This window comes from Plecotus auritus (assembly GCF_963455305.1).
Source record: "Plecotus auritus genome assembly, chromosome: 8".
NCBI lineage: Eukaryota > Metazoa > Chordata > Mammalia > Chiroptera > Vespertilionidae > Plecotus > Plecotus auritus.
The window spans coordinates 88,787,506-88,814,111 of record NC_137782.1 but is presented as its reverse complement, the minus strand read 5'-3'; the positions used below and the strand labels follow the sequence as shown (position 1 = coordinate 88,814,111).

Here is a 26,606-nt window from a genome sequence, read left to right as displayed (position 1 = left end):
TCTCTGAGCCTCATTTCCCCCATTTGTAAACTGTATCACCTGCTTCATAGGGTTCTTGTGAGACAAACATATATTAATATATATTAAATACATACAGTGGTTAATGGAGTAAATGGTAAGTTTGTGTTTAGCTATTTCCATTTTTGTTATTGCAAGTAGCTCACTGAGTCATTCGCACTTGAGTAAGATTTAGTGGGTCAGCTCCCAGGTAGCCCAGGGAAAAGAGTCCAAGGCATGGGATGGAGGCGATGTGGGAGGCGTTCTTTACCTACTCCACCTGTTTTCTGAAGGCTCACAGAATCTCTGCGAAAAGAATTCCCAAAGTGTTAATGAACCCATTTGATTTTTATAAAAATGTCTTCTCTTTTAAAAAATGTTTTCAGCCCTAACCGGTTTGGCTCAGTGGATAGAGCGTCGGCCTACGGACTCAAGGGTCCTAGGTTCGATTCCGGTCAAGGGCATGTACCTTGGTTGCGGGCACATCCCCAGTAGGGGGTGTGCAGGAGGCAGCTGATCGATGTTTCTCTCTCATCGATGTTTCTAACTCTCTATCCCTCTCCTTTCCTCTCTGTAAAAAATCAATAAAATATATTAAAAAAAAATGTTTTCAAAGGCATTGAGTGCTAGTATGTGTAAAACAAAGCAATCAGAGCAGAGAAGGGGTAGAATGATCACAGAAACAGTCATTCTTTCCATATTAATAATATACAGGTAGGCTCCACTCAGGGGTCCCCCAGGTCACAGAGCTGGGGGATGGGACATTGGGGCTGGAGTCCCCTGACACAGTGTGTTGACTGACACCTGGACCTCAGTGCAGACTCCTTGCTGAGAGGGGGCTGGAGTGGCCTCCCCAGCCATCCTGTCCTGCAGTTTCTGAGAGTGGCCAGAGGTCTCCCCAAACCTTCATGGGGCCCTGATGTTGGATGAGCAGCTGGGAACATGGTGAAAGGAAGGGTGATGGTCATTAGAACTTCCAGATGTCTGCTGCAGGAGCGAGGTACCCGCTAGGGCTGACAGTGAGCACATGTCCCGGTTTTGAATCATTTCAGGTTTGAGGCATGACTCACAGGTTGTCCTTCCAGCAGTGTGGGCCCCTGCGGCATGCCGGCTGTGATGAGGTGGCGGGCGGTGAGCACAGAGCCGTGGTTCTCAACTGGGGGCCGTTCTGCCTCGCAGGAGACACTGGGCAATGCCTGGAGACATTTTTTGGTTGTCACAACTGGCAGAGGGGCGGAGAGGCTACTGGCTTTTAGTGAGTAGAGGCAGGGATGCTTCTAAACACCCTCTAGTCCCCACAGTTAAGAATTGCCTGGTCTCAACTGTCAGTGGTTCTCCGGTTGAGAATTCCTGGCCTACTGGTTGAGGGTGCCTCAGGTCTGCCTCCATTCAAGCTGTGAGACTTCAGACAACTTCATTCACCTCTCTGTGTTCCATCTGTAAAAGGGCAGTAAATAGTGCCTACTTTCTAGGTCAGTGGTCGGCAAACTCATTAGTCAACAGAGCCAAATATCAACAGTACAACGATTGAAATTTCTTTTGAGAGCCAAATTTTTTAAACCTAAACTTCTTCTAACACCACTTCTTCAAAATAGACTCACCCAGGCCATGGTATTTTGTGGAAGAGCCACACTCAAGGGGCCAAAGAGCTGCATGTGGCTCGTGAGCTGCGGTTTGCCGACCACTGTTCTAGGTTGTTGGAAGATTAAATAATTCACTACATGTAATGGGCTAACGAAAGCGCCTGGCACTTAAGCTTTCAAAATGTTAGCTGCTTTTGCTATTTTTATTATTATTGTTGTTGTTGTTATTGTTAACCCCTATCTGCCTTCAAAGAGCTCAGTCTAGTGGGGAGACAGACAAGTGAATCTATAATCGATAGACTTTACTAGAATCTAGATGACTCTCCAGGTTCTAGGAACACGGAAGAATTGCTGACTGATTGAGCCAGGAAAATAAGTGAGGGCCTTCAGGAGGATGCGGTCCACTTGGAATCTTGATGGACAAATAGTGGCTTGTTAGGCTAAATGAGGAGAGGAGGTATGGAAGGGAATTCAGGGCAAGGGGAACAGCATATGCAAAGGCATGGAGGCACAGAGGATCGAGAGCAGCACCCTTTCAACCCCTCATCACTGTTTCCACTTTATTCCTCTTTGAGTACTGATGCCTCCAGTGCAGGCCAGGGAACCCCCATGGCAGGTGAGATGGGTTCCCGTGGTCCACTGTTGAGGAACTTGCATATAATGAGAACCATCTCCTTCTCTTTGAACTAGTCACAAGGAATGGAGTCTCAGTTAGATGCTACTGTGTCTTTAATGCCTTCCTTTCGGACATTTGCCATTCCCTCCTCCCTCTAGCTTTAAAACTGGTAGGCTCTCTGGGTTCACGAAATGTCCTACATCTTGACTGTGGGGGTGGTTACAAGGGTGCATAACATTTGGCAAAACTCATCAAACTCTGCACTCCCAATCTGTAGATATAAGTTATACCTCCATAAAAAAAAGAGCATAGGAGGGAGAAAAAGAGTGGGCCTCAGGCTCTGAGCCTTTGGCCGGCTGTGGTGTCTTGCTTGAATTTAGTAACTTTTATTTTTATTGTACTTTTACCCTCCCTTCTATTTATGGAGTTGACACTGATTTTCCATTTGTGGTAGTGGTGTAAAGTTTCCCCTTAAAAAAAAAATAAAGTAGTATGTGAGTGGATTTAAATAGAAATATTAAGTACATAATATTTACCGGTGATACATTATTGCTACAGCAGAGATTATGCAAGTGTCAGAAAAGCGAGATTTTTGGCAACCTGTCTGAGAAAATTTGGTGGTTCTGAGATGAAACTGGCTTCGCCCAGTGCCGTGTGGGGATCACAGTGACTTAAAGAGAGCCGTGTGCGAGGCTGGCAGTTGAAGGAGCAGCAGCGAAGGATCCTAGCTCCTTACATGTTTTAGTGATGAGCCATTTGCCTGATATTCAGAGGATTGAGGATTTCATGATTATAAATTACCTTCCTTTTCCTGCTTGCTGTTCAACTTTCAAAATCTGGGGGAAGAAAAAGAAAAGAAAAAAAGAAACTGCTGCTTGGATGAATTAAAACCAATGTAAATGTTTTCAAGGCTTTTGCTTAGTAAAGCAGCCTTTCTGTTTTAAGCAGCTGCCAGGGAGTGTGAGTGGTGTGTGTTCACATGGCCGAGTTCTGTGACTTTTCACATCAGCCCTGCCGGGGTGTTTCTGATAAGATGTAATACAGTTTTTCTGATAAGGCCTGAATTTTTGCTAAGAGACCTTTTGTGTTTTGTTTTGCTGCTTCGCAGGGTGGTGAATTATCAGAATGTTGTTATGGATTTGAGGTTAATCTCTTTGTAGATTAAAAGTCTATGCTCTGTTACCTGCCAGGAAGGAGTGTGTGTGTGTGTATGCGTGCACGGACAAATTCAAATTTATATTGATCTGCAGCTTTGCAAGAACTCTAGACCCTGCAGATTCTAGCTAGAACAACAGAGGATTTCACAGCCAGAAGCAACCAAGGAGACTGGTCCCTGTTACAGATGAGAAGGTGGAGATGTACAGTTGGTGGGTGGGGGACTTCTTCAAGGTCACACCGTTCGTTAGTGGCAGAGTAGGACTAGCTCTCAATTTCCTGCTTCCTAAACCAGGGTGTCATTACTGTATATTATGTTATGCCATGACCACCTTTAATATAAAAACATGTTTCTTTGAGGAACTATGTTTCTTTTCTCAAGGTAATACAGAAATCAGGCCTCTTTCTGCTAGACCACTGCTACCGAATTACTTAGTTCCCCTCGCTAGAGGAAGTCACTGTTTCCTGTAACTTCCAGCAGCAAGTTGTGTGTGTGCATACTGTACGCATTTTGCTTTTCTATTTTAACACTATATCTCCATTTTCATGCAGAAAGAACTTTTTAAACCCTTTTTATCTTCTTTCTTTGTTTTTTAATCCTCACCTGAGGATATGTTTAGAGAGAGAAAAGGAGAGGGAGAGAGAGAGAGAGAGGGAAACATCAATGTGAGAAACACTGATTGCTTGCTTTCTAAAGGCACCCTGACTGGGATTGAGCCTGCAACCTAGGTATGTGTCCTGACCGGGAACTGAACCCACAGCCTTTTGGTGTAGGGGATGATGCTCCAACCAACTGAGTTACCTGGCCGGCTTCATCCCTTTTTAAATTACCTTCTTTGAGGTTACAGCTTTCCATTGTTTGGTATGGATATTAGCAGCTTCGAGTAGTAGTTTAAATATTTCTCATAGACTTTTCTGAACTCACTTTTATTTATTCATTCACCCAACCAACAAATAGTTGTTTTTTTTTGTTTTTTTTTGAGGGCTTGCTTTGTGGCAGATCCTGTCCACATGCTAGGAATACAGTGGGGAGGGAGAGAGTTCTCATGGAATTGACTGATTGGTGGGGGTGGGCCTGGAGGTTGGGGGAGAGCCTGGCAATATATGAATAACCCCAGAATTACTTAATTGTAATGCATTGTGATAGTTCATGGAACAGAGCATGAAGTATGAATGGGGTCTGATCTAGTCAAGGAGGTCGGGAAACCCTCCCAAGCACATGATGCTTTACCTGGAGGGAATGAGTGGCTTTAGTTATATGGAGAAGGGGCCTGGATACGGGTGGGTAGAGAGAACAGCAAGTACAAAGGTCCTGAGGCAGAAAGGAGTGCGATGCTTTCTATGAACAGAAAGATAGCCAGTTTGGCTGGAGTCCAGTGAGAGAGGTTAAGGCCAGGCTGGCCTTGTTGAGGTTATTTAACTTTCCCCTAAGATGGGAGGGGAATGTCTGGCCCATGGGCCATATAAGGACCATGAAATCATTTGGTCTGGCCAAGCCAAAGCATTAGGGGTGAGTTAATTAAATGTTTGGCCAAATATAGCAGGGTAGTTTTTAAGTTGATAATTTTGTATGGCCCTAGAAGGTTTGGCTCAGTGGATAGAGTGTCGGCCTGTGGACTGAAGGGTCCCAGGTTTGACTCTGGTCAAGGGCACATGCCTGGGTTGCAGGCTCAATCCCCAGTAGAGGGAGTGTAGGAGGCAGCCGATTGATGATTCTCTCTTATCATTGATGTTTCTCTCTCTCTCTCTCCCTCTCCCTTCCTCTCTGAAATCAATAAAAATATGTTTAAAAAAAATCCAAATGGCCCTTGGCAGAAACTAGGTTCCCCACCCTTCCTAAGAGCTGTGGGAAGCCATTTCTGAGCTCTCACCTGGGGTGGAGGCACCATCTGGACCCTATAAGATCAGCTCTGCTAAGCCAGATAGCATCTCCAGGATGGCCCAGAAGGGGAACCAAGTAGGTTGAGGATCATTTGTGCAGCCGAACACCTTTAGGAAGAGGTCCCATTTCTGCCTGGCAGGCCCTTGGACATATATTTTTCACTTACTTGTTTGCTCAGTCACTCAACAAAAGTGTATGGATAGTCTCTAGGCGCCTGTGCTAGGTGCTTGGCAAATAATGCTGAATGATAATAGACATGGTTCCAGCCTCCGTGGAGTATAGACCCTAGTGCAGAGTCACAAACGTCTATAAAGGGTCAGACAGTGGATACTTTAGGCTTTGTGGGCCATATGGTCTCTGTCTTGGCTACCAACAATGCTGTTATAGTGTCTAAAGCAAGCCATAGACCATATGCAAAACGAGGAGTGGCTGTGTTCCAATAAAACTTTATTTATAAACATAATCTGTGGGCCAGATTTGGCCCAGGGGCTGTAGTTTGCCTGCCCCTGATCTAGTGGGATGGAATTCCCTAAACAGATAAATATCTGATGTAATGTGAGCTGGTAGCTGGTGCCAATGGAAAAAGATGTCAGGGAAAAGGGGTGGAGAAAGACACTGGGGTGAGGATAGAGATGATCTTTTTGATGGGCCAATCCTAGGGGGTATTGACTGAGCAGGCACATGAAGGAATCAGGGAAGTGGCCAAGTAAAGGCAGAGGGAGAAACACACTCAGGAACTCAGAGGCAGACTCTGCTTGAAGAAAAGCCAGGTGTCACTGGGCTGTTGCTGAGTCAGGTTGGGGAGAAAAGGGGACAGGTGGGAGGGGCAAGACAAGCCAGGGCCCAGGGACAAGTGTGTTAAGAAGTTTAGATGACATCTATAGTGTCAGGGAAAGCCTTTAAAGTGGATTTCAGAAAGGATGTTTCCAAAGATTGCTGCGTGGGGAACGGACCATACAGGGCAAGGCTGGAAATGGGGAGGCGGGGGAAGAGGCCGCTACATTGGCCCAGCTGGGAGAGGACAGTAGCTTGGACTGGAGTGGTTGTAGTGGAGAAGGGGTGACACATGAATTTGGTTTATAATCAACAGTAGCAGTCAGGATTTACTGATGGCTTGAATGTAATGGTGTGACAGAGAGGAGTCAAGGCTGAATGGAGGGGCCTGTGTTGAGCTGGGCAGATTGGAGGAGGACTGGGTGAGGAATGGATAGCTGGTTCCCTTGCTAATTCCAGTCTCCAGCTGTGGGGCCTTTTGAGGTGGCAGCAGGAGCCTGCGCTAGACGGCTACTATGAAAGAAAAAATTAGGGTGTTCTCCAGCAACTGGCTTGATAGTTTGGAAGACTCTTTAGCCAGAGCCTTGCCTTTTGGGGGCCAAGTGGTTTGTCTGTGGGATTTTCAAACCTGCTAATTCTGTGGTTTAGGATGAATCTCTTTCCCTCCCAGGGCCTCAGTTTCCTTATCTGTAAAATGGCTCTCACCTGTACAAAATAAGACATGAGCCAGGAGTTCTGGTTCAGAATTAAGCTACTTCTGATACTCGAGCATGAATATTTGAGGTTTGACCCCAGAGCTCCATGCACTCCAGCCCCATGCACCCTCCCTCTGCATCCCGTATCTGTGTCAGACACGTAGAGCGATGAGGTGGGCTTAGGTCTGAGTTTTTCAAATTGGGGGTCTAGCCCACTGGTGGGACAGGAAACCTGTTGAATGGGTTGTGACCAGCCTGTAAGAAAAGTAACCTCAGACGGTGTGTGTGTGTGTGTGTGTGTGTGTGCGTGCGTGCGTGCGTGCGTGCGTGTGATGAGGGTGTCGCATGTAGCAGGGTAAGTATTGTTTTGCGAAGCCTTTGTTTCAGTTGGGAGTGAATATGATGGCATGTGCTAGGTTGTGAAATAAAATGCATTTCTTCTAACGGCCCCATTGAGACAAGGGTTTGGGAGTCATTAGCCAGGTGGTCATCCAGGCCTCCAGCTGACGCTTCCCAGCTTGGCCGGGCCATGCTCGGCGCACCTACCCTCAAACCTTTCTGCTGTGACCTCGCCCTTCAAGGAGCCTGGGATGAAGCAGCCCCCCTTTCCTGTTGGTGAGGGAAGTAGGGTCCAGCCTGGGGTTTGGCGTGGTGGGGATTTAAACAATAAATAAACAGCAGGAGACAAACCCAGCCTGTGATTGCTCTGCATTGGGAGTTCTGTTCTAGAGGCTTAAAAAGACCTCCCCTCCCCCCTTCTCTTTCCAGAAGAACCGAATGCACATAAGGTCGCCAGCCCACACTCCGGACTTGCATACCATGATGATGTCCTGGACTATGGCCTCAAGCCATACAACCCCCTCGCCAGTCTCTCTGGCGAGTCCCCCGGCCGATTCGGAGAGCCGGATAGGGTAGGGCCCCAGAACTTTCTGAGCCCGGCCAAGCCAGCGGGGGCCTCGGGCCTGAGCCCTCGGATCGAGATCACTCCGTCCCACGAACTGATGCAGGCAGGGGGGGGCCTCCGCATGAGAGACACTGGCCTCCTGGGGGAGCAGGCGCCCCTGGCGGGGGCGGCCGCCAGCCCGAGGTTCACCCTGCCCGTGCCCGGCTTCGAGGGCTACCGCGAGCAGCCGCTTTGCTTGAGCCCCGCTAGCAGCGGCTCCTCTGCCAGCTTCATTTCCGACACCTTCTCCCCCTACACCTCGCCCTGCGTCTCGCCCAATAACGGCGGGCCCGACGACCTGTGTCCCCAGTTTCAAAACATCCCTGCTCATTATTCCCCCAGAACCTCGCCAATAATGTCACCTCGAACCAGCCTCGCTGAGGACAGCTGCCTGGGCCGCCACTCGCCCGTGCCCCGTCCGGCCTCCCGCTCCTCGTCGCCTGGTGCCAAGCGGAGGCATTCCTGTGCTGGGGCCTTGGTTGCCCCGCTGCCCGGAGCCTCACCCCAGCACTCCCGCAGCCCCTCACCACAGCCCCAGGACGACGGCGCCCCTGCTGGGTACCCCCCAACAGCTGGCTCTGCCATCCTCATGGATGCTCTGAACAGCCTCGCCCCGGACTCGCCTTGTGGGATCCCCCCCAAGATGTGGAAGACCAGCCCCGACCCGTCACCGGTGTCTGCCGCCCAGCCCAAGGCCGGCCTGCCCCGCCACATCTACCCAGCCATGGAGTTCCTGGGGCCCTGCGAGCAGGAGGAGAGGAGGAACTCGGCTCCCGAGTCCATCTTGCTGATGCCCCCGACTTGGCCCAAGCCGCTGGTGCCTGCTATTCCCATCTGCAGGTGAGTCGGGCTTTGAAAGTGAGTTGTTCCACGATTTAGTGTTAAGAGATGGTTTTCTGGCTGTGAGTGTGGGGTTCAAAGTTGGCCAGATTCTGAACATTTAAATTCTAGCTCCCCATTTACTGGCTGTGAGACCCTGAGAAGGAAGTTAAATTCTCTGAGCCGTAGTTTCCCCATCTGTAAAATGGGTATAGGTGTACATGACTTACTGGGTGGTGATTTTGAGGGTGTAGTAATAGGATGCATGTGATTGCTCATGTGGCACTTGGCTCATCATTCATTCATTTATTTAACAAGTATTTATCAAGCACCTACCATGTGCCAGGCACTGTGATAGGTGTTGGAGAGACAGTGATGAAAAAAATGGGCAAAAATGCCTGCCTTTGTGGAGATGGCATTCTCATAAGCACAAAGCAAGTCTTTATGCATGCATTTTGCTATCCTAATATATAAAAATCCTGGGTCCGTCACGACCGGAGGCTTGAGCAACCAGAAGTCAGTCCTGCAGTCAGCGCTGGGTAGCGGTGGCAATGCAGCACTGACTGCTGAGGGGGCTGTGAATCAGGCCTGGAGAGAGGCCTGAAGAGAGAAGCAGGGTCTGATTCGTAGCCTGTGTGGTAACTGTTGATCAGCACTTGCCTCTCTCTTTCTCTCCGGGCCAGGCCAGCAGCCGTGCCTCCATCACTGGGGCTGCTGATCAACCCCGCCTTTCTGATCAGGCCCCATCTGACTGACATAGAAACCGACCAATTGCAACCAAATCTGGGTGAAGTATGAAGAGCCAATGGCTGCCTAGAAGGCGGAGCTTTTGACACTGACTGGCATAGAAACTGATCAATCAGAACCAAATCTGGGTGAACTGTGGGGAGCCAATGGCTGCCTAGGAGGTGGAGCTTTCGACGCTGACTGGCATAGAAACTGACCAATCAGAACCAAATCTGGGTAAATTGTGAGGAGCCAATGGCTGCCTAGGAGGCTGAGCTTTTGATGCTGACTGGCATAGAAACCGACCAATCAGAACCAAATTGGCCACAGAGGAGGGCAGTTGGGGGTGAGATTAGGCTTGTAGGGAAGGGCAGTTGGGGGGAGATCAGGCGAGCAGGGGAGGGCAGTTGGGGGCAATATCAGGCTTGCAGGGGAGGGCCGGCAGGGGAGGGCAGTTGGGGGAGAGATCAGGCCAGCAGGGGAGGGCAGTTGAGGGCAACCAGGCCAGCAGGGGAGAGTAGTTGGGGGCGAGATCAGGCTGGCAGGGGAGGGTAGTTGGGGGCGAGATCAGGCCAGCAGGGGAGGGCAGTTAGGGGTGATCAGGCAGGCAGGCAGAAGCAGTTAGGGGCAATCAGGCAGGCAGGCAGAGAGGTTAAGGGTGATTAGGCAGGCAGGTAGGTGAGTGGTTAGGAGCCAGCAGTCCCTGATTGGAGAGGGTGCAGGCTGGGCTGAGGGAACCCCCCACTCTGTGCACAAATTTCATGCACTGGGCCACTAGTCTTATTATAAGATGTATTATTTGACATCTGCTATGTACCACAGGACTGCAATCAGTGATAGGGAAGCCCTAAAAAATAGGTGAGTTTAAAAATCTTGACAAACTGAAGAGTTGTAGATAGTAGCCTGTAAGCTTTGGACTCTCTTAGGACTGGATTTGAGCCTTGGCTCTGCCATTGACTGGCTGTGTGATCATGGGCATCTCTGGTACTGCCAACCTACAGAGCCCATCAGACATCACCAATCCTGCAGGACCGTCTTTCTCACTGAGCATTTTTCCATGTCATGCCCAGGGCAGACATCACTAATCAATCAGGACCTTCACTCTCACTGAGCATCTTTCTGGGCCATGGTTCCTCCCGTGAGGTGAGGATGATAATAGTAACTATCTCATGGTGTTTTAGTTTAAGGATTAGGTGAGATGATATTTATCAAGCTCTTGGCATAGAATCTGCACAAAGTAAGAGCTCAGAAACAGTGCAGCGTGATTGTCATTGGGCAATCTTTGTCTTCTAGAGGAAAAGACAAGCTTTGTGCTAGGAGACTGAGCTCCCAATGGCTTCAGAGTCCTGATAGTGACAATAATAATCACCAATATTTAAGGACTCTTGTGCCAGGCATAATTCTAAGTACATCTATGTATTACTACATTTAATTCTCACATAAACCTGGCTTGGTATTATTTTTATTTTGATGACAAGAAAAATGGGGCACACAGCCAGGAGCAGATATTATTCTATCTGTTGTATTAGATGAAGAATCTGAAGAGTTATGCTATTATCATATCCTAGTGGTTTTCTAAGTGTCATTTGATTTTAGCATCTGGAACCCCCCTCCCCCCCCCCTTTTTTTTTTCAAATAAAATGTTGAATACCAAAATAGATAATGGTAGAGAGAGGGTTTTGATTGATGTGGGGTTGAAAGTAGCCAAGGGCCCTGCCTGTTGGCTTAACCCCACACCAGACCAAAATGGACCGTGCAAAGCTTCCAGTCTGACTGAGAACACTATGGCCATCGTAGGTCAACCGATGTCCCTTAAGGAAAGGAATGTCTGGGTTCAACAGGGTTAAACAGGTGCCTGTGTGCAGGGGCCACTCCCAGCTGTGGACAGAATGCGCAGTGATTTCGAAGCTCATTTGGCTGCCGAGTTCTGAGTTCTGTGGCTCGGGTTTCACAGAGCTACCTTAGGACATAGCGATCAAGACCAACCCCTGGCACAGGTTGAGAAACCGGGGCTCACAGAGGATCATGACATGCCCGTGATCACACAGTTAGTTAATGACCACGCTGGAAATTAGAGTCCAGGATGCCTGATTCCTCGTTCTTTCTGCTACAGATCAATCTCCAAAACATAGCCTATCTAATGACTGGCAGTGGGGAGGAACATCATATGAAATATGGTTGTAATACACTGATGTGAGACTTTATTGTTTATTTTGTGAAATCCTTCCCTCTCCATTCTGTGGCTTGATCTGCAAGGTGTTAGAATCCTTTGTTCCCTACCAAGTGTCAGTCTGTGCCAGCCAATGAGATATTTGTAAGGATTTTCTATCAGGTTGAGAGGATGGGGGCATTCAGGAAATCTCATGATAATATCTACTTCAAGGTGTGTGGACAACTCTGCAGAGGGCTGGAATTCAAATGCAGGATTTCAGACTGACCTCAGTGGTCTGATTCTTACTATTTTATTTCAGTTGTCAAAGACTTATTCTAGAACAAACAAAATTCAATATTGATGCTTACGGATATCCCACTGAATCTCCCACTCACTAAATTTTTTGATCCTTCAAGAGACACAGGGGTGAAGTGATTTTTTTTATGAGCCTTATTTTGTGAACTTAAATTATTTTTTAACTTGCATAGATAATGAGAGTAAGAGTACTTAACATCAGTGGCAGCTTGGTTGTAGGCAGGAGCTTGAAGGCATGTTGGCATGTAACTAAGGTAGAATTAAAGGCATTGTGGGCACCCCCTAAGACTTCAGGGCAAGAGGGGCTTCAGGGGGCAGTGTGGTGGGAAGGAAGGAATAGAGATTTGCTTGCGGAGTAAAGATATAATTTTAATTGGCTTGAAAGTTCAAGTAGGACTCTAGCACTGCTGGAGTTTATGGGTTACCATCCCCTTCTGTTCTCCCCTTGATATTACTATGATAGAGAAGGGATGAAATTAGCGTCATTGCAAGCACTTAACTAAGTCAAGTGGATAATGTCAGTGTCTACAGCTCTGGGCTTAGTGGGAAAGAATAGCCTGATTGGATTGATGATTTCTGCCATATGTGAAAAATCAGGACATAGTGACACAAATCCATGCATTTGCAACTTCAAAGCTACAGTGAATATACAGAGAATCTTTGAAATAAAATTGCTCATTCACTCACCCATCCATCTGTGCATCCACCCACTGAATATTCACTGAGAACCTATCAAATGCCATGCATTGTTCTAGAGTCATTCCATAAGTGAGGTAATTTCTTGGACTGATTTTAAATAAATTAGTAAGATAAAGAGGCAGTATGGAGATGTGGAAGGAGTCCTGGACTGGGAGTCAAGGGACATGAGTTGGAACCCCAACTGTATCTTGCTCTGTGATCTTGGAAAAATGTAGTGAGGTTCTCTGAAGCTCTGAAGGAATGAATAGTCTAGATCAGTGGTCGGCAAACTCATTTGTCAACAGAGCCAAATATCAACAGTACAACGATTGAAATTTCTTTTGAGAGCCAAATTTTTTAAACTTAAACTTCTTCTAACGCTACTTCTTCAAAATAGACTCGCCCAGGCCTTGGTATTTTGTGGAAGAGCCACACTCAAGGGGCCAAAGAGCCCCATGTGGCTCACGAGCCGCGGTTTGCCGACCACTGGTCTAGATAAATTTTCAAGACCTCAGTCAGCTCTTAAATGTCATAATTCTAATCACATATCAAGTGCCTGCTGTGTGTGCTGAATAGGGTTGAGATTCTATTATAAAATGAAACTTAATGGCATGCCCTCAAAGAAGTTACAGCCTCAGATGTAAAGGCATGGATATCTAATATTGTAACTAACTCGGATCTTCTATAGGAAATAACTATTTGAAATATACAACATGTACAGGAAAATGATAGCTAGTAATTTGGAGCACTTATTGTGATAGGATCTTTTATATAATCTCTGTATCCCCATTTCACTGTTGAGGAAATTAAGGCCTAGGGAGGTAGAGGCATTTGCTCTGTCACACATGTAGTTAGAGGTGGTGCTGGAACTTAAACTTGAGTGTGTAACTCCAGTCATGAGCTTGACCTTTACTCTTCATTTAATATTAGAGAGTCTGAGTTGTTTGGCTCATTCCTACCAAAATCAGACACCTCTCTGTGGTTGGATGACATGTACTTGACATGATAAATAATAACTGTGACTGGAACTCTCCTCTCTCTAAAGTTTACTTTTAATTGAGATCATCATACATAGAAATAAGAACTTGGAGGTGATACTCTTCAAAATTCTCAGAGAAAAAGAAGGTCGGGCAGTTAGAAACATGCTAGAGCTAACATACAGTGAAATTAGCTTCATGAATTAAGATGTCAGTAACACTGTCTTCATCAAGATGATTGAGAAAGCAAAGAAAAAGATCTCCATCTTGTGAAGAGCCCTACCTATCATGTCTGAGAAACATGTGCCTCCCAACAGCCAGCGTTTTATTCTTATGCTCATTGGACATGATTTTCAGAAAATGAACCATTTACGTTTATTGTACAGGTTAACTGATTCTGATTTATTGTACATATGACTGTTTCGGTTTCCTCCTTCAGTATCCCAGTGACTGCATCCCTTCCTCCACTTGAATGGCCACTCTCCCACCAGTCAGGCTCCTATGAGCTTCGGATTGAGGTGCAGCCCAAGCCACATCACCGGGCCCACTATGAGACAGAAGGCAGCCGAGGGGCTGTCAAAGCGCCAACCGGTGGCCACCCTGTGGTTCAGGTATGGACTTGAATTATTTTTATTTTGTTTTCTTTATTTGTTACTAGGTGATTTACTTCTGCTAAACCACAGCCTGTGGCTTGTCAGGTTGAGGTATGTGACTCAGCCTCTTACTCCTCTGAGGGATGAGGCATTTAAGATCGAATTAGTATCTGAAACAAATCAGCTCCTAAGACGCCAGAGAAGAAAGTCTTCTTGAGCTGGATAAGGATAGAAATGATATTCATGTTCCAGCTACTTCTTCCTTCTCTTTCTGATTGAAAAACTGCTAGAATTTTGCAGATGTTTGTGTATTGACAGAAGGTTTCTGAAGCCATCATTTTGTGTTTAAATTTTAGATGAGCGTGAATAGAGGGAAATCAATATACTCTTGTAAAATATAGGAAAGTAAGAACAAATTAATACTATGCATAGTCAGCCCTAGTTGGTTTGGTTCAGTGGATAGAGCATCAGCCTGCAGACCGAAGGGTCCCAGGTTTGATTCTGGTCAAGGGCACATGCCCAGGTTGCAGGCTCGATCCCCAGTAGGGGGCACACAGGAGGCAGCTGGTCAATGATTGTCTCTTATCAATGATGTTTCTATCTCTCTCTTCCTCTCTTTTCCTCTCTGAAATCAATTCAAACAAACAAACAAACAAACAAACAAAAAAAAAACTATGCATAGTCAAACTACCTAAAATAACTGTTATTAACATTTTGATATATTTCCTGTTGTCTTTTTTTCTATTCACAAACATCGCAATGTCTACTACTGTACATTTATATACTTTACTTGATGTTTTAGTAGTTTGTACTCTGATTTTTTTTTTTTTACTTTACATTATACCATGAGCATTTCCTCCTGTTTTTTTATTAGTAGTTATCTTTTATGTCTGTGGCTTTTACTTCAACCTCAGATCTCTTTTTTTCTTCTCAAAATAAGTACAGTGTTCTTTCTTCTCCAAAATAATTAGAGTTGAAATATTCTTAATTGTATTTTCTGGTTAACCAGCAACTGCTGACTAGTACCCACCAACCAACCCAACCAGACCTTCAATACATTTAAATTAATTTACCTTTTTTTTTTTTTTTTGGTATTTGCCTTAAAGTGTAAGTATTATATGGTAAGAATTCTGTGATAAGAATCTGATGCAGTGTACATCAGAACTCTCTAGAGTTATTAAAAATACGGATTCTTGAGTATCACCTAAAACTACTTAATTAGAAGCTACATGACATGAGTAAAGTTCAGATGACAAACAAACCACAAACCCCCACATCTTCACAGACACTTCGGCTGTGTACACCTGGTTAAGGACTTTTATGATAATACTAGAGCAGTGGTTGGCAAACTCATTAGTCAACAGAGCCAAATATCAACAGTACAACGATTGAAATTTCTTTTGAGAGCCAAATTTTTTTAAACTTAAACTTCTTCTAACGCCACTTCTTCAAAATAGACTCGCCCAGGCCATGGTATTTTGTGGAAGAGCCACACTCAAGAAGCCAAAGAGCCGCATGTGGCTCGCAAGCCACAGTTTGCTGACCACTGTACTAGAGGTCCGATGCATGAAATTGGTGCAAGGGGCTTGGCCCTTGCAGCTGCATCAACTGCCTCGGCCCTTGCAGCCCCGGCTTGTCCAGAAGGTTGTCCGGACGGTCGTGCTGCTGTTCGGCCATCTGGTCTAATTAGCATATTATGCTTTTATTATTATAGATTAGGAACTTTTAAATCCTGGCAGTTGCTTTTTCTAAACCTGACATCACAGACATCTTGGGATCTGTTTCTATTCATTGCTCCTTTTCCTTGACCACAAGTCACCTTTTCCTCTTTCTTTGCATGTCTAGTAATTGTTGATTGTATTTTGACATTGCAATGATAACATATACTGGACATTGTAGAGACTCTGGATTTGTTATCTTCCTCTAAAGGCTTCCCTATTTTAGGATGGGAACCTCCTGGCTTGGAGGATGGCATTAGTCTGTGTGTTGGAGTCAAAGCCTTTGGTAGGAATAGGGGAACTCACTCAAAACAGATTAGGAAAAGGGGATTGTATGAGGAGGCTACGGGGCTATTGCACAAAACCAGGCCAGTAGATTCAACTCAAGAAGAACCCAGACTTGGGAAATCACCCTCTAAGTCTTACTTCTTTGCTTAGTCAATCCATTCAACAAGTGAGTTCATTCTGTAAGCATTTGTTGGGCACCTCCTTTTTGTCATATGCTGAACCTGATACTGAAACACAGAGAAGAATAAAACAGAAGTTATGATCTCTTTCATCATGAGCTCACGTTCTAGAGGGAAAGAGTCAATGACTAATCACACAAATGATAAAATTAGAAGTAGTGGCAAGTGGCCTCAAAGAAAAGTGTGGGGCTCTGGGTGGAGGAACCAACGTAAGTGGGAAGAACATCTGTTAAGATTTCCCTGAGGAAGAGATGTAGGGAGAACAGCATGTGCAAATGCTCAGAGGCAGAAGGAAGCAGAAGGAACCACATCAGAGGACCATCGGAGGCCAAGGTAACAAGTGTGAGGGGCTAGAGAGAGTGTGGAGAGAGGCAGAAAGGAGCCGGAGCCAGAGCCGGAGCGTGCAGGGCCTGGATAGCCATGGAGAAGAGTTTGTGAAAAGCAGGAAAGAAGCATGATCTGACTTAGGCTTTGATAAAACCCCACTCTGATTGCTCCTGTGGGGGTAGTAGCTGAGATAAGGAGAAGAGTTAGGGGGCTCTATCCTTTCAGGGCTTCTTCATCCTCTGATCACTCAACAAATGTTTGTTGAGCACTACTATGTACCAGGCACGGTTCTAGATTCTGGGACGGTGTGAACAAAATAGCCAGAAATCCTCACCCTCACCAGCTTACAATTTAGCAACATAGTAATAACAGTAAACACTTAGCACGTACCGCATGTCAGAATCTGTTCCAAGTGCTAAATACGTTACCTTATTTAACCTGCAGCAGAGCCCTATGGAGCAGGTTACAGTTAGGTCAAGGAGATGTCAAGGAACTCTTCAAGGTCATAGTTACTGAGTGGTGGATGTTGGATTTGGACCCTGGGGTCTGGCTCTACCAGCTGCACCACTTTCCCGATCTTCTGCGTCTCTTTGCAGACCAACGTTCCTGCCTTTCACTCTCCCCAGGCAGAGAAAGCCTGGTGGGAAATTGCCCACACTCCCTGCCTATGAATTGTATATGCTATTCCGATTTCACCTCCCTCACAGGCCCATTGGAGTCCAAATCCTGATTTTCAGGGAAGTGCTAATGGGCCTTGGTTGGGACGGGTGCCGTCCACTGGTCCAGTGAGGCCCAGCCACATATGGTGCTAACCTCTGCTCACTCATTCATCATGGCTGGGGCTGTGGACATTTCCAGAGAAGAGAATGGGCTGGATGTGCAGTTCAAAAGACTCTGCTACAGAGCACTTGAGGTTCACACCCCTCCTTCCAACAGCCCCCAAGGATCCGTTCTTATTCTTGCTCATAACTTTTAAAACTCAGTGTATGACTTAAAAATTAAGCCATATCCTCAGAAAACACAAAGTGAAGTATATTTTTTTCTTTTGAATAGTTTGTGTGCTCTTCAAAAATGAAACGTGCTAACCCCCGATTTTTAGCGTGGGTAGTTGATTTTTTAAAAAATTCCTTTGAAAAATGAAGAAGAGAGAGAACTTAAGAAGCAAGTGATCTTCAGCTTTAAGTAGGTGCGAAAACCCCTTTCGAAATCTGGAGGGTACCCCTGTGTTCCCAGAAGAGCAATGAAGCCCCCTTTTGTACCTTCCTAGAACTTTCTGCTGGTTTCTCTCTTGATCTGCTGTCTCTCTCTTTATCTCCCCATCTGTTTCTATTTTTGTACTGAACCAGGGCTCCCTTCCCCCCTCAATCATCCGTCCCCACCCTTTTTTATTTGCCACTCTATGAAACTTAATCTTTTTTTGCATGCCTAGTGGTTTTATGCTCCCCTTTATATGAAAATAAAACAAATACAAGACCATTTCATTCTGTTCCTTTAAATATAAAATTTAAATCTTAAGCATATATCATGTTCAACTTTTTTCTTTTTTTCTGTCCTGAATGTCATTTAGTCTTGGAAGAAAGTTTGCTCCAAACTTCAAATGCTTTTTAGATCTCATGACTCATTCATTTGACGAATATTTTGTTTGGACCTACTGTGTGCCAGGTACTGTGCTAGATGCCAATAGTATAATGAGAGGTAAGATGGACACAGTCCCTGCCCTGATGGAGCTCAGGGGTAGGGGGGTGCAAAGTAGACCAGGATGGTTTGGTGTGACCATTATTGAGGTGTAGGTGGGCCAGGGAGGCCAGACAAGGCTAATCTGGAATGACACGTGGACTCTTAGGTAAGACATGATGGCTGATTAGGAGCTTATCTGTTGGATTCACAACTTGGGGGTAACTCCTTCAAGAAAACCATGCCAAGCCAAAACCGGTTTGGCTCAGTGGATAGAGCGTCAGCCTGCGGACTGAAAGGTCCCAGGTTCGATTCCGGTCAAGGGCACGTAACTTGGTTGCGGGCACATCCCCAGTAGGAGGTGTGCAAGAGGCAACTGATCGATGTTTCTCTCTCATCGATGTTTCTAACTCTCTATCCCTCTTCCTTCCTCTCTGTAAAAAATCAATAAAATATATTAAAAAAAAAAAAAAAAAGAAAAAGAAAACCATGCCAAGAGGGTACTTGGGAGACCTGCGTTAGAGGGAGGGTCTTGCTGAGGAGGTGACCTACCAACTGGGACCTGGAGCAGGTGATGGAGCCAGCAAAGAGAAGCATCATGCCCTGACTTTCTCTGTCTTGCTGTCTTCTTTTGGTGGTGGTAGGGGCACGTGCAAAGTTCCCGAGGCAGGGAAGAACTCGTGTGTCTGAAGAGCTGAAGGGGGGCCAGGGTCACTTGAGTTTAGCCAGGACATGCAAGACTCATAAACCAAGTTGGTGAGCTAGGATTTTAATCCAGGGCAAGGGGAAGGGAGTGACAAGTTTTGGGTAGGGGAGGAAGGTGATTCTGATTTAATATTTTTAGGATCACTTGGTCTCTCTAGAGAAGGGGTTAGAAGGGCTGAGGAAGGAAGCAGGGAGATAATTTGATAGGCTGTGACAGTGACAGGTGAGGGATGAAGGTGGTGAGGATGGGGAGGTGGCAGTGGGAGGAGCTTCAGGACTTGGTGCTGGCTTGGGGTGTGGGAGGTGAAGGAGCACTTGGGAAGGGTGGTGCCACCTGCCATAGGGGAAGACTTGGGGAAGAAGTTTCTTAGGAGAAGATGACGAGTTCAGTTTGAGGTTAGAAGAAGGAAGAACTTGTGAGGCATCCAAGCAAAGATGTCACGTAGGCAGTTAGATGTCACGTAGCTCAGAGCTCAGAAGCAAAGTTGTGACTTTCTAACTCTCTGGCCTGTGATGGCACAGGACTACCAGCGCCATCATTGGTGGGTTTGGTGCCTGTTGCTTGTGTGGGTGTATTCCTCACACCCTCTGTAGCAACTCGCAGCTCTTCAGAAGCAATGAACGGAGCGGAGAACCAAAGAAGAGGTTGGAGAAACAGGATCACACACTGACAAGCTCTTGGGGGCCAGGCAATGAAAGTAAATGACTGAATTGGCCAAATGCCAGGGAGCAATAGGGAGTGGTGGGGAGTAGGGCACAGCAGACTATATGCCTCATCTCAAGGAGGCAGCTGCTCTTCAGCCCCCATTGGTTGTGCTATCTGGGAATGTGGGTCTATTGTTGCCAGTTTTTACAGTTTTATTTTCAAGAGGAACTAGGATTCTGAAATTTTCTGTGAAATTTCTTATGATGAAGTTTTGGCTACTAAATCTACCCTTGGGTTAGATTTGGCTCAAGGCAAACATCCTCAAGTTCATACCCTCTGGGGGTAAATAAGGACTGAGCTTACTGCAAGGCTTATCAATAGAAAGGGAGATTAGAATGAGGCTATATTTATGTGATTTCTAAGAATTGCCCGGTTACGGAGGGAGCACTGTTAGCAGCCAGGCCAAGGCAGTCTCTCCTATAAAGCTCTGAATCCCATCGGAATAGAACAAACTTACGGCTCTTTCCAAGGGAGCCAGGGAGTCTTAGCTCCTTGGCCGGAGTTTGACCTGTTGCGATCAGACCAGAAAGGGAACCACTCGATTCACCTTGAAAGGGCACACGCCTCGGGCGGACCCTGCCATCGCTTCCTCGTTCTATTTCGGGACAGGATGCGGAGGCCTCAGGGTGGACAGAGCGCCATTCACAGGCGGCTTGCAAGGTTGGGCTTTAATGTTTCCATCACCCTTCAGCTTTTGAGATCTAATAATACTCCAGTCTAGAGAGGCCTGTATCATGCCATTGTCATTTTAATCCTCCCCCTGCCTGCTTCCAGACCCTCTGACCATGGATAGGAATTCCCCATGCAGGGGACTTCCCTATATTCCTTAGCCATCCTTGGACTGGGACTTTAAAAAAAAAATGTTATTCTTGCCACTCCCTGGGACATGTTTTCAACTGAAAAAAGGGATCAGAAAGCCCCCCTTTGAGTTAGAAAGGGATCAGAATAGGAGGATGTTGAGCCACGGAGCACACCTCCAAGAGCAATGCTCTGGCTTCTCTCAAACAGCTGCTCGGACAGATGGAGAAAGCATGGGTCCGTCCCGTAGGAGAAATTCCTTACAGATGCAGAAACCTGATCTCTGTTCCATCCTGGGTAAGAATAACAAGCTTTGCAGGGTGCAATGGGGGGCCAGGGGCGCACCTGTTCAGGTTACCGCCCCCCCCCCCCCCCCAATCCAGAGGAGGCCAATCAAGTCTCCAGGCTTTCAACTTGTAAAAGGGATTACAGGACAGTGTTTTTCATCCTGGTGGATTTCAGCTCTTGCACTATTTGCAACTCACTTTGAGTTATGTCTAAGGGAGAAGGCAGGCAGGCGGGGTTTCCTCCCCACCAGGCGAAGCGGGGGTCCCGAGGCTGAGCAGGCCTTCTCCGGCAGTTGGCTGGGCACGTGGGCTTCTATTTGACTAATGAAATGTGCTTCGTGTGGCCCCCCTGTTTTTAAGACGTGAAAGCAGGTCTTGCCAAGACTGATTTGCCTCAATCAGGGCTACTGTGTTTGCTCTTCCAGAAAGTTCAGTCAGCCCTGGGAAAGGGGAAGGAAAGCGGAGGGAAATAGAGATTCACGCTCCAGCTTCTGTGGGGCGTGTGCTGAGATCCCCGGGGATTCCGCCGCTCATTTATTCGGTGGTTAGAACATTTCCCCAGCACCTTCTCTGGGCTAGGCACCGTGCCAGGCGCTGGGAATCTGGCCGTGAGCAAAACAGACAGAAGTTCCTGCCCTGTGGAGCTGATGTTCTGGCTGCGGGGAGATAAACAATAAATCTCATAAATAGGAAAATTAAATAGATGGTGGGGAGGTGATAAGTATTACGGGGAAAACTAGCAGGCGAGGGGAACTGGGAGTGGTCAGGGAGGCCTTCCTGAGGAGGTGGCATTTGAACAAAGAAGGAGATGGATGAGTAGACGGTTCAGGGATCTGGGGCAGTGTGCTGTCAGCTGGGGGGACATCAGGGTCAACCCAGAGGAGGCCTGAGTGGGAAGAGTGGAGGGTGACCAGACAGAGGAGTGGGAGACAGAGGCCCAGAGGCAAGAGGGTGGGAGGATCGGGTCTCCGACACTATTTGGGCACGTTTGCTCCCAGTGAGGTGGGAGTCAAGAGGGCTGGGTCTGACTTAGGTTTCAGCAGAATCCCTCTGGGTGCCATGCTGATGCGAATGGACTGTAAGGGGCCGGGGGAAGAAGCAGGGAGATGGGTGAGTTGCTGTGGCAGGGCGTCCAGCCCAGAGAGGATGGTGGCTGGACCAGGGTTGGGGTGGAGGACATTAGAAATGATTGGATTCTGGGTATACTTCGGAAGTGGGGCTAGCTGGAGTTTTTGTGAGTTTTGCTGTGCGAGACACATGATGTGGCTGTAGGCTTCTGGAGGCCAGCGTCCCCAAGGTTGCATGGCCCTGCCCTTCCCCACTGAGACCTCTCCTGTTTTCAGAGGGAGCGATCTTCTAAGAGTGGCCTGATGCAGCCTTTTCCTTTAAGATGGAGACGGGCTAGGTGGGGATGCTGAGCCATCCTCAGCACCCTCTCCTCATCTATACCAGTCTTTTGATGATAACACTGATAATTAATTTAGAAAACTTTTGAAAAGACTAAAGTCCAAACCAAGTATGTCTGTGGGCCAGATGTATCCCTTGGTGTGTGACCTTGGCCTCCGGGTGAGCCAGGTGGAGAAGAGAGGGGATGATGTGGAGGGGGGGCGCGGGGGGGGGCAGGTGGGGGGGTGGGAGCGGGGAGCTGGTGAACGCACAGTTGTGGGACAATGGGGAGGGGTGGGGGTGGATGGTACCATCTTCATGACAAAGGTACACCGATGGTAAAAAAGCGCGCTTTCAGTTCAGATTAAAGATAAATTGGCATGAGTGGGCGTCAGTAAATCGTTGCCCCCGGGTGTAGGCAGAAAATAGAAAGCTCCCAGAATCTGGGAGAAAGAATTGCTCTACAAAGACAGGTTAAGGCTGACGCTTGCAATATGCTTGGCAATCAATGGGAACACAGAGAGGAAACTTCACGTGTTGCACTGGCAGTGTTTTGGTCCCTCCTATGGGATGGGCACCGTGGTATTCTGACACAAGATACTCTTACTGAGCACCACTGTGTACTTTCCTTCGAGTGACCTACTTAATCTTTGCAGCGATGCCATGGAGTGTAGGTGGTGGAACTGCAACTCTCCTTGTCCAGACAAGGAAACTGGGACACAGAGAGGTTAAGCAACTTGCCTGAGGCCACCCAGCTGGTGAGCGGTGGCTTTGGTTTGGACCGAGGAGGTCTGTGGCCAGAGTCTACACTGAATTGTCTCACTGTGCAGCCTCCTGGAGGGAGGAAGAGCCGGCTGTTGGGAGCGAGGCTCGCCTCGCGGCTGTTAGCTTCGGGGCTCTGGGTCTCTGCCGTTTCTTGGATTATGAAGTGAGACCGACCTCCATTTTTAGATATTTATTTTGTTTGTCTAGAGTTGTTGGGATTTTAAACAAAAGTGTCCAGCACGATCTTGGTCACAAAGCAGGCATTTGAGCCAGGTTTCTTTCTTGAGGAATAGAGTGATGGACATGGCTTGGGAACATTTGACTCCGTTAGCCTAAGTTGCATCCTGGTACCCCTTCAGGCTTCTTCTGGCTAAAAACCAAATCTGAGAGTGTGAGTGCGTACACATTACTCACTCACGCATTGAGTGTTTGTTGCAGATGATCCTGCTCTGTTCTTGCAATCACACCGTGAGTTGGGGCTGCCGTTCCCATTGCACGGATGGATGGGGAAGCACAGGGGAAGCTAACATCACTTACTTGAGGTCAGGCAGCTAGAAAGCAGTAGAGTCCTGACTTTGGCTGTTAGTTTCTTTGTTCCCAGCAGAGCCCTCCTCTAGACCTGGGAGACAGTGTGGAGGTTCCAGCTGCTTGTTCTGCACCTCCTGGAAGATTGTGGGCTGACTCTGCCATTGTCACACCTGTTCACTGAGCACTCACTATGTGATCAGCATGTCACACAGAGTAGCTCAGGCAGGCATGTTGTCCCTATTCTATGAATGGGGAAACTGAGGCTCAGAGGTATTGAATGTCTTCCCCATGGGGCACATGGTCACACGTGACAAAGAGGCTGACCCTGACTGAGCTTTCCCTGTGTGCTGGCTGCAGAAGCCAGTGGTGTGGTTATTAACCCCATTTACAGATGAGAAAACTGAGGCTCATGATCCCAAGCTCAGCAGAGGGGATGATACGAATACTTGCCTTCCAGGGTCTTTGCAAAGAGTAAATGCCTGACCATGGTAAAGTGGGTAGAATGGGGCCTGGCATGCAACGAGTGCCCAGTGTATGCGTATTGTTATTGCTCCTTCTCCTCCTTGTCCATTTTCTTCTGTACCATCCTGTTACGGTACAAAAGGGAGCATTTGTTTTCACGTGGACATTTCAGTTTCATGCTGTGACCCTGAAGCTGGGATGGATGTGAATTAGAGACTGATGATAAGGATGACGTTGGCACCCATCATTTCAACAGCTGTTCTGTGTAAGGTCAAAGGACTTGCTCAAGGTCACACAGTGCAGATGTGATGAGCTGAATTTAAAAGCATGTCTCTTGGGCTCCTTGGCCAAACGTTTCCACTGTTCTCTACAGCCCTCTTGCTCCTGCTTAGAAGTAGCGGGTTCTGAACTTTTTGACACAGGTTTGAAAAGTTCCTGTGGGTGCATATGTGTATGTGTGTGTGTGTGTGTGTGTGTATACACATACAGTCATGCATTTACAAAGGAGCTATTTTTATATAAAAATATACATGTATGTATGTGTATGCATGCATGCATATCTATATAAATGTATATGTGTGTATCTGTGCCCCCTGAATTTTTATTCAAGTGTTTATTTTCTTGTTTTAATGTGTATGCATTGTTTAAAACACAGCACCTTTGTCACCGGGAAGTGATGTTACTGCTTTAGCTAATTTCCTTTCTTGTCTCCCCATGCTGATGCTTAAGCTGCCAGTGCTCAGCTCCTGCCTCTTTACACAGTCAAGTCTGAGTCAGGTTATTTTCATGACACCAGGGGAAACTGGCATTTGCCAAGAACTGAATATGATTGGGAATTGTTCTAAGTGCTTTCTATGTATAAATGGACACAATACTACCATTATTTCTAGGCAGTACTTAGAGACACAGAGAGGTTCATTAACTTGCCTAAGGTCACACAGGAAGTGGGTGGGCCATGAACTGAACCTAGATGGTTTAGCTCCAAAGCCTACACTCTTAACTACTCAGGCCACAAAGAAGAATTAGAAATTCTTTTTTTTAAAAAAAATATTTTATTGATTTCAGAGAGGAAAGGAGGACGAGAGAGATAGAAACATCAATGATGAGAATCATTGATCGCCTGCCTCCTGTACATCTCCTACTGGTGGTGGGGATCGAGCCTGCAACCCAGGCATGTGCCCTGACCTGGGATGGAACCGTGACCTTCTGGTTCATAGGTCAACACTCAATCACTGAGCCACGCTGGCCAGGCAAAATAGAAATTTTTAATAATCCTGAGATAATTTTCCTGGTTGCTTAATATTTTGCTTAAGTATTTTGAAAAATATAGGAAAGCCAGTCCGGTCAAGCATCAAGTCATATTTTTCCCTTGTGAGCTAGCTCAGGTTCACGCCCTCATCGGTGTCTCCCCACCCACCTGGCTCCTTCCCTCCCTGTTTGGCCACAGCAGCCAGCAGGCCCTTCCCAGATGCAGGCAATGGCCGGCTCGTGGGTCGGTGCAGCCTCCCTGGGGCCGTGGGGGCTGAGGGCTTCTGTTGGCAGTCCCGAGCCTGCCTGGTGTGAGGCCTGGAGGCTGAGAAGAGAGCCCGGGCAGGCCAGTGAGCCTGCACTTGGGCCCTGAGGCATCGGCATCTCTAGGGGGGCAGGTCCCCAGTGCAAACCGTGGGGATCGGACCCGTGTTCAGTAGGTCCTGGGATCTACTTGACCTTCAGCCCGAGTGGTTCTCACCACACTGGTGATTTGACTGTGAATAAGGTTGATGTGACCTCCTGGAGCCTCAGTTTCCCTAGTGACAAACTGGACAAAACGTTCCTTATAGGATTTCCATAGGAAGTGAAATGTGTAAAGCAATCAGTATAACGCTAAGTGCAGACTGCTCTGGTTTCTTTTATAGATGAATTTGTGGGGAGGAAGTGCATCACGTGGTACAGAATTCCCAAGGTGCAGGAGCTGTGCAGGGCTGGGCCTCCACCCCCACCCCTCCCACACCCACTCGGCGGCTGGCTCTTCTCCCCGAGGCCCCAGTGTCCCCGGCTTCTTGAATATCCTTCCAGAGGGTCTGTGTCTGGCCTTGCGGTTCTATTCATTGTTGTCATCGCCATCCTCGCATTGTAATTTATAAAGGACTTGGCAGAATGCCCCGGACATTTTAAATTCTCAATAAACGTTCGGGGTGGTCATTACCGTTGCGCTTAAAAAGACATCGTGTTTGATTTTCTGAATAGGAAGCAAAGCTGAGCTGCTCTTCTTGGCGCTGTTTATGTAACCCAATGGGCCTTTCCCTGGGGACTTAGGCTTCTGTTAGGGAATCCCGTCTTCCTAAGCTGACATTTGTTATGAAACTGTAAACACGGCTCTAATGAATACAGTCTTAGAAACCTGCTTCAGGTAAATGTTCGTGAAGCCGCTGGTTTACCTGACCCCTGGCTTAGTGACCAAATACTTCATCAGCATACACTGGGCACATCCCACATCTATGCACACATCCTTCCTCCTCCATCAGAAGCTGATACGCTGAAGATAGAGTCAACAGACTCTATCATGCCATCAGCAAGGGCAAGATGCGGACGCCATGGTTAGATAGTAGCAAGAAAAATGTTGAGTTCTGAGTGTTTTTCTGATTCTCTCTTATTCATTCAACAAATGTGGATTGGCTTCTTCCACATGCAGGCACTGTGCTGAGTGCCCCTATGCCATTTGGTGCACAAATTTCCTGGGAGCGTGTTCAAAGTGCTGTGTCGCAGGCCCCACCAGGCTTGCTTAGTCAGAACTCGCTTTCTATACACAGATTCCCAGGTGGTCCCTGTGCACATTAAAGCATGAGGCACATTATTCTAAGGCAGGGTCCTCAGACTGTGTCAGCCAAATATGGCCCAC

At 47.1% G+C, this 26,606-nt stretch overlaps 1 protein-coding gene across 4 annotated transcripts in view; it reads left to right on the top strand.

The window, feature by feature from the left end:
• The window catches only part of NFATC2 (nuclear factor of activated T cells 2), a gene marked incomplete at both ends in the record, with an annotated part of 156,933 nt that overhangs the window by 25,089 nt on the left and 105,238 nt on the right, over positions 1 to 26,606 (top strand). For all 4 annotated transcript variants that reach the window (XM_080684546.1, XM_080684544.1, XM_080684547.1 and 1 more), the window contains 2 exons: positions 7,471 to 8,485; positions 13,752 to 13,923. In XM_080684546.1, coding sequence (XP_080540672.1) covers positions 7,471 to 8,485; positions 13,752 to 13,923 — 1,187 coding nt within the window. The remainder of the gene's footprint in view (positions 1 to 7,470; positions 8,486 to 13,751; positions 13,924 to 26,606) is intronic.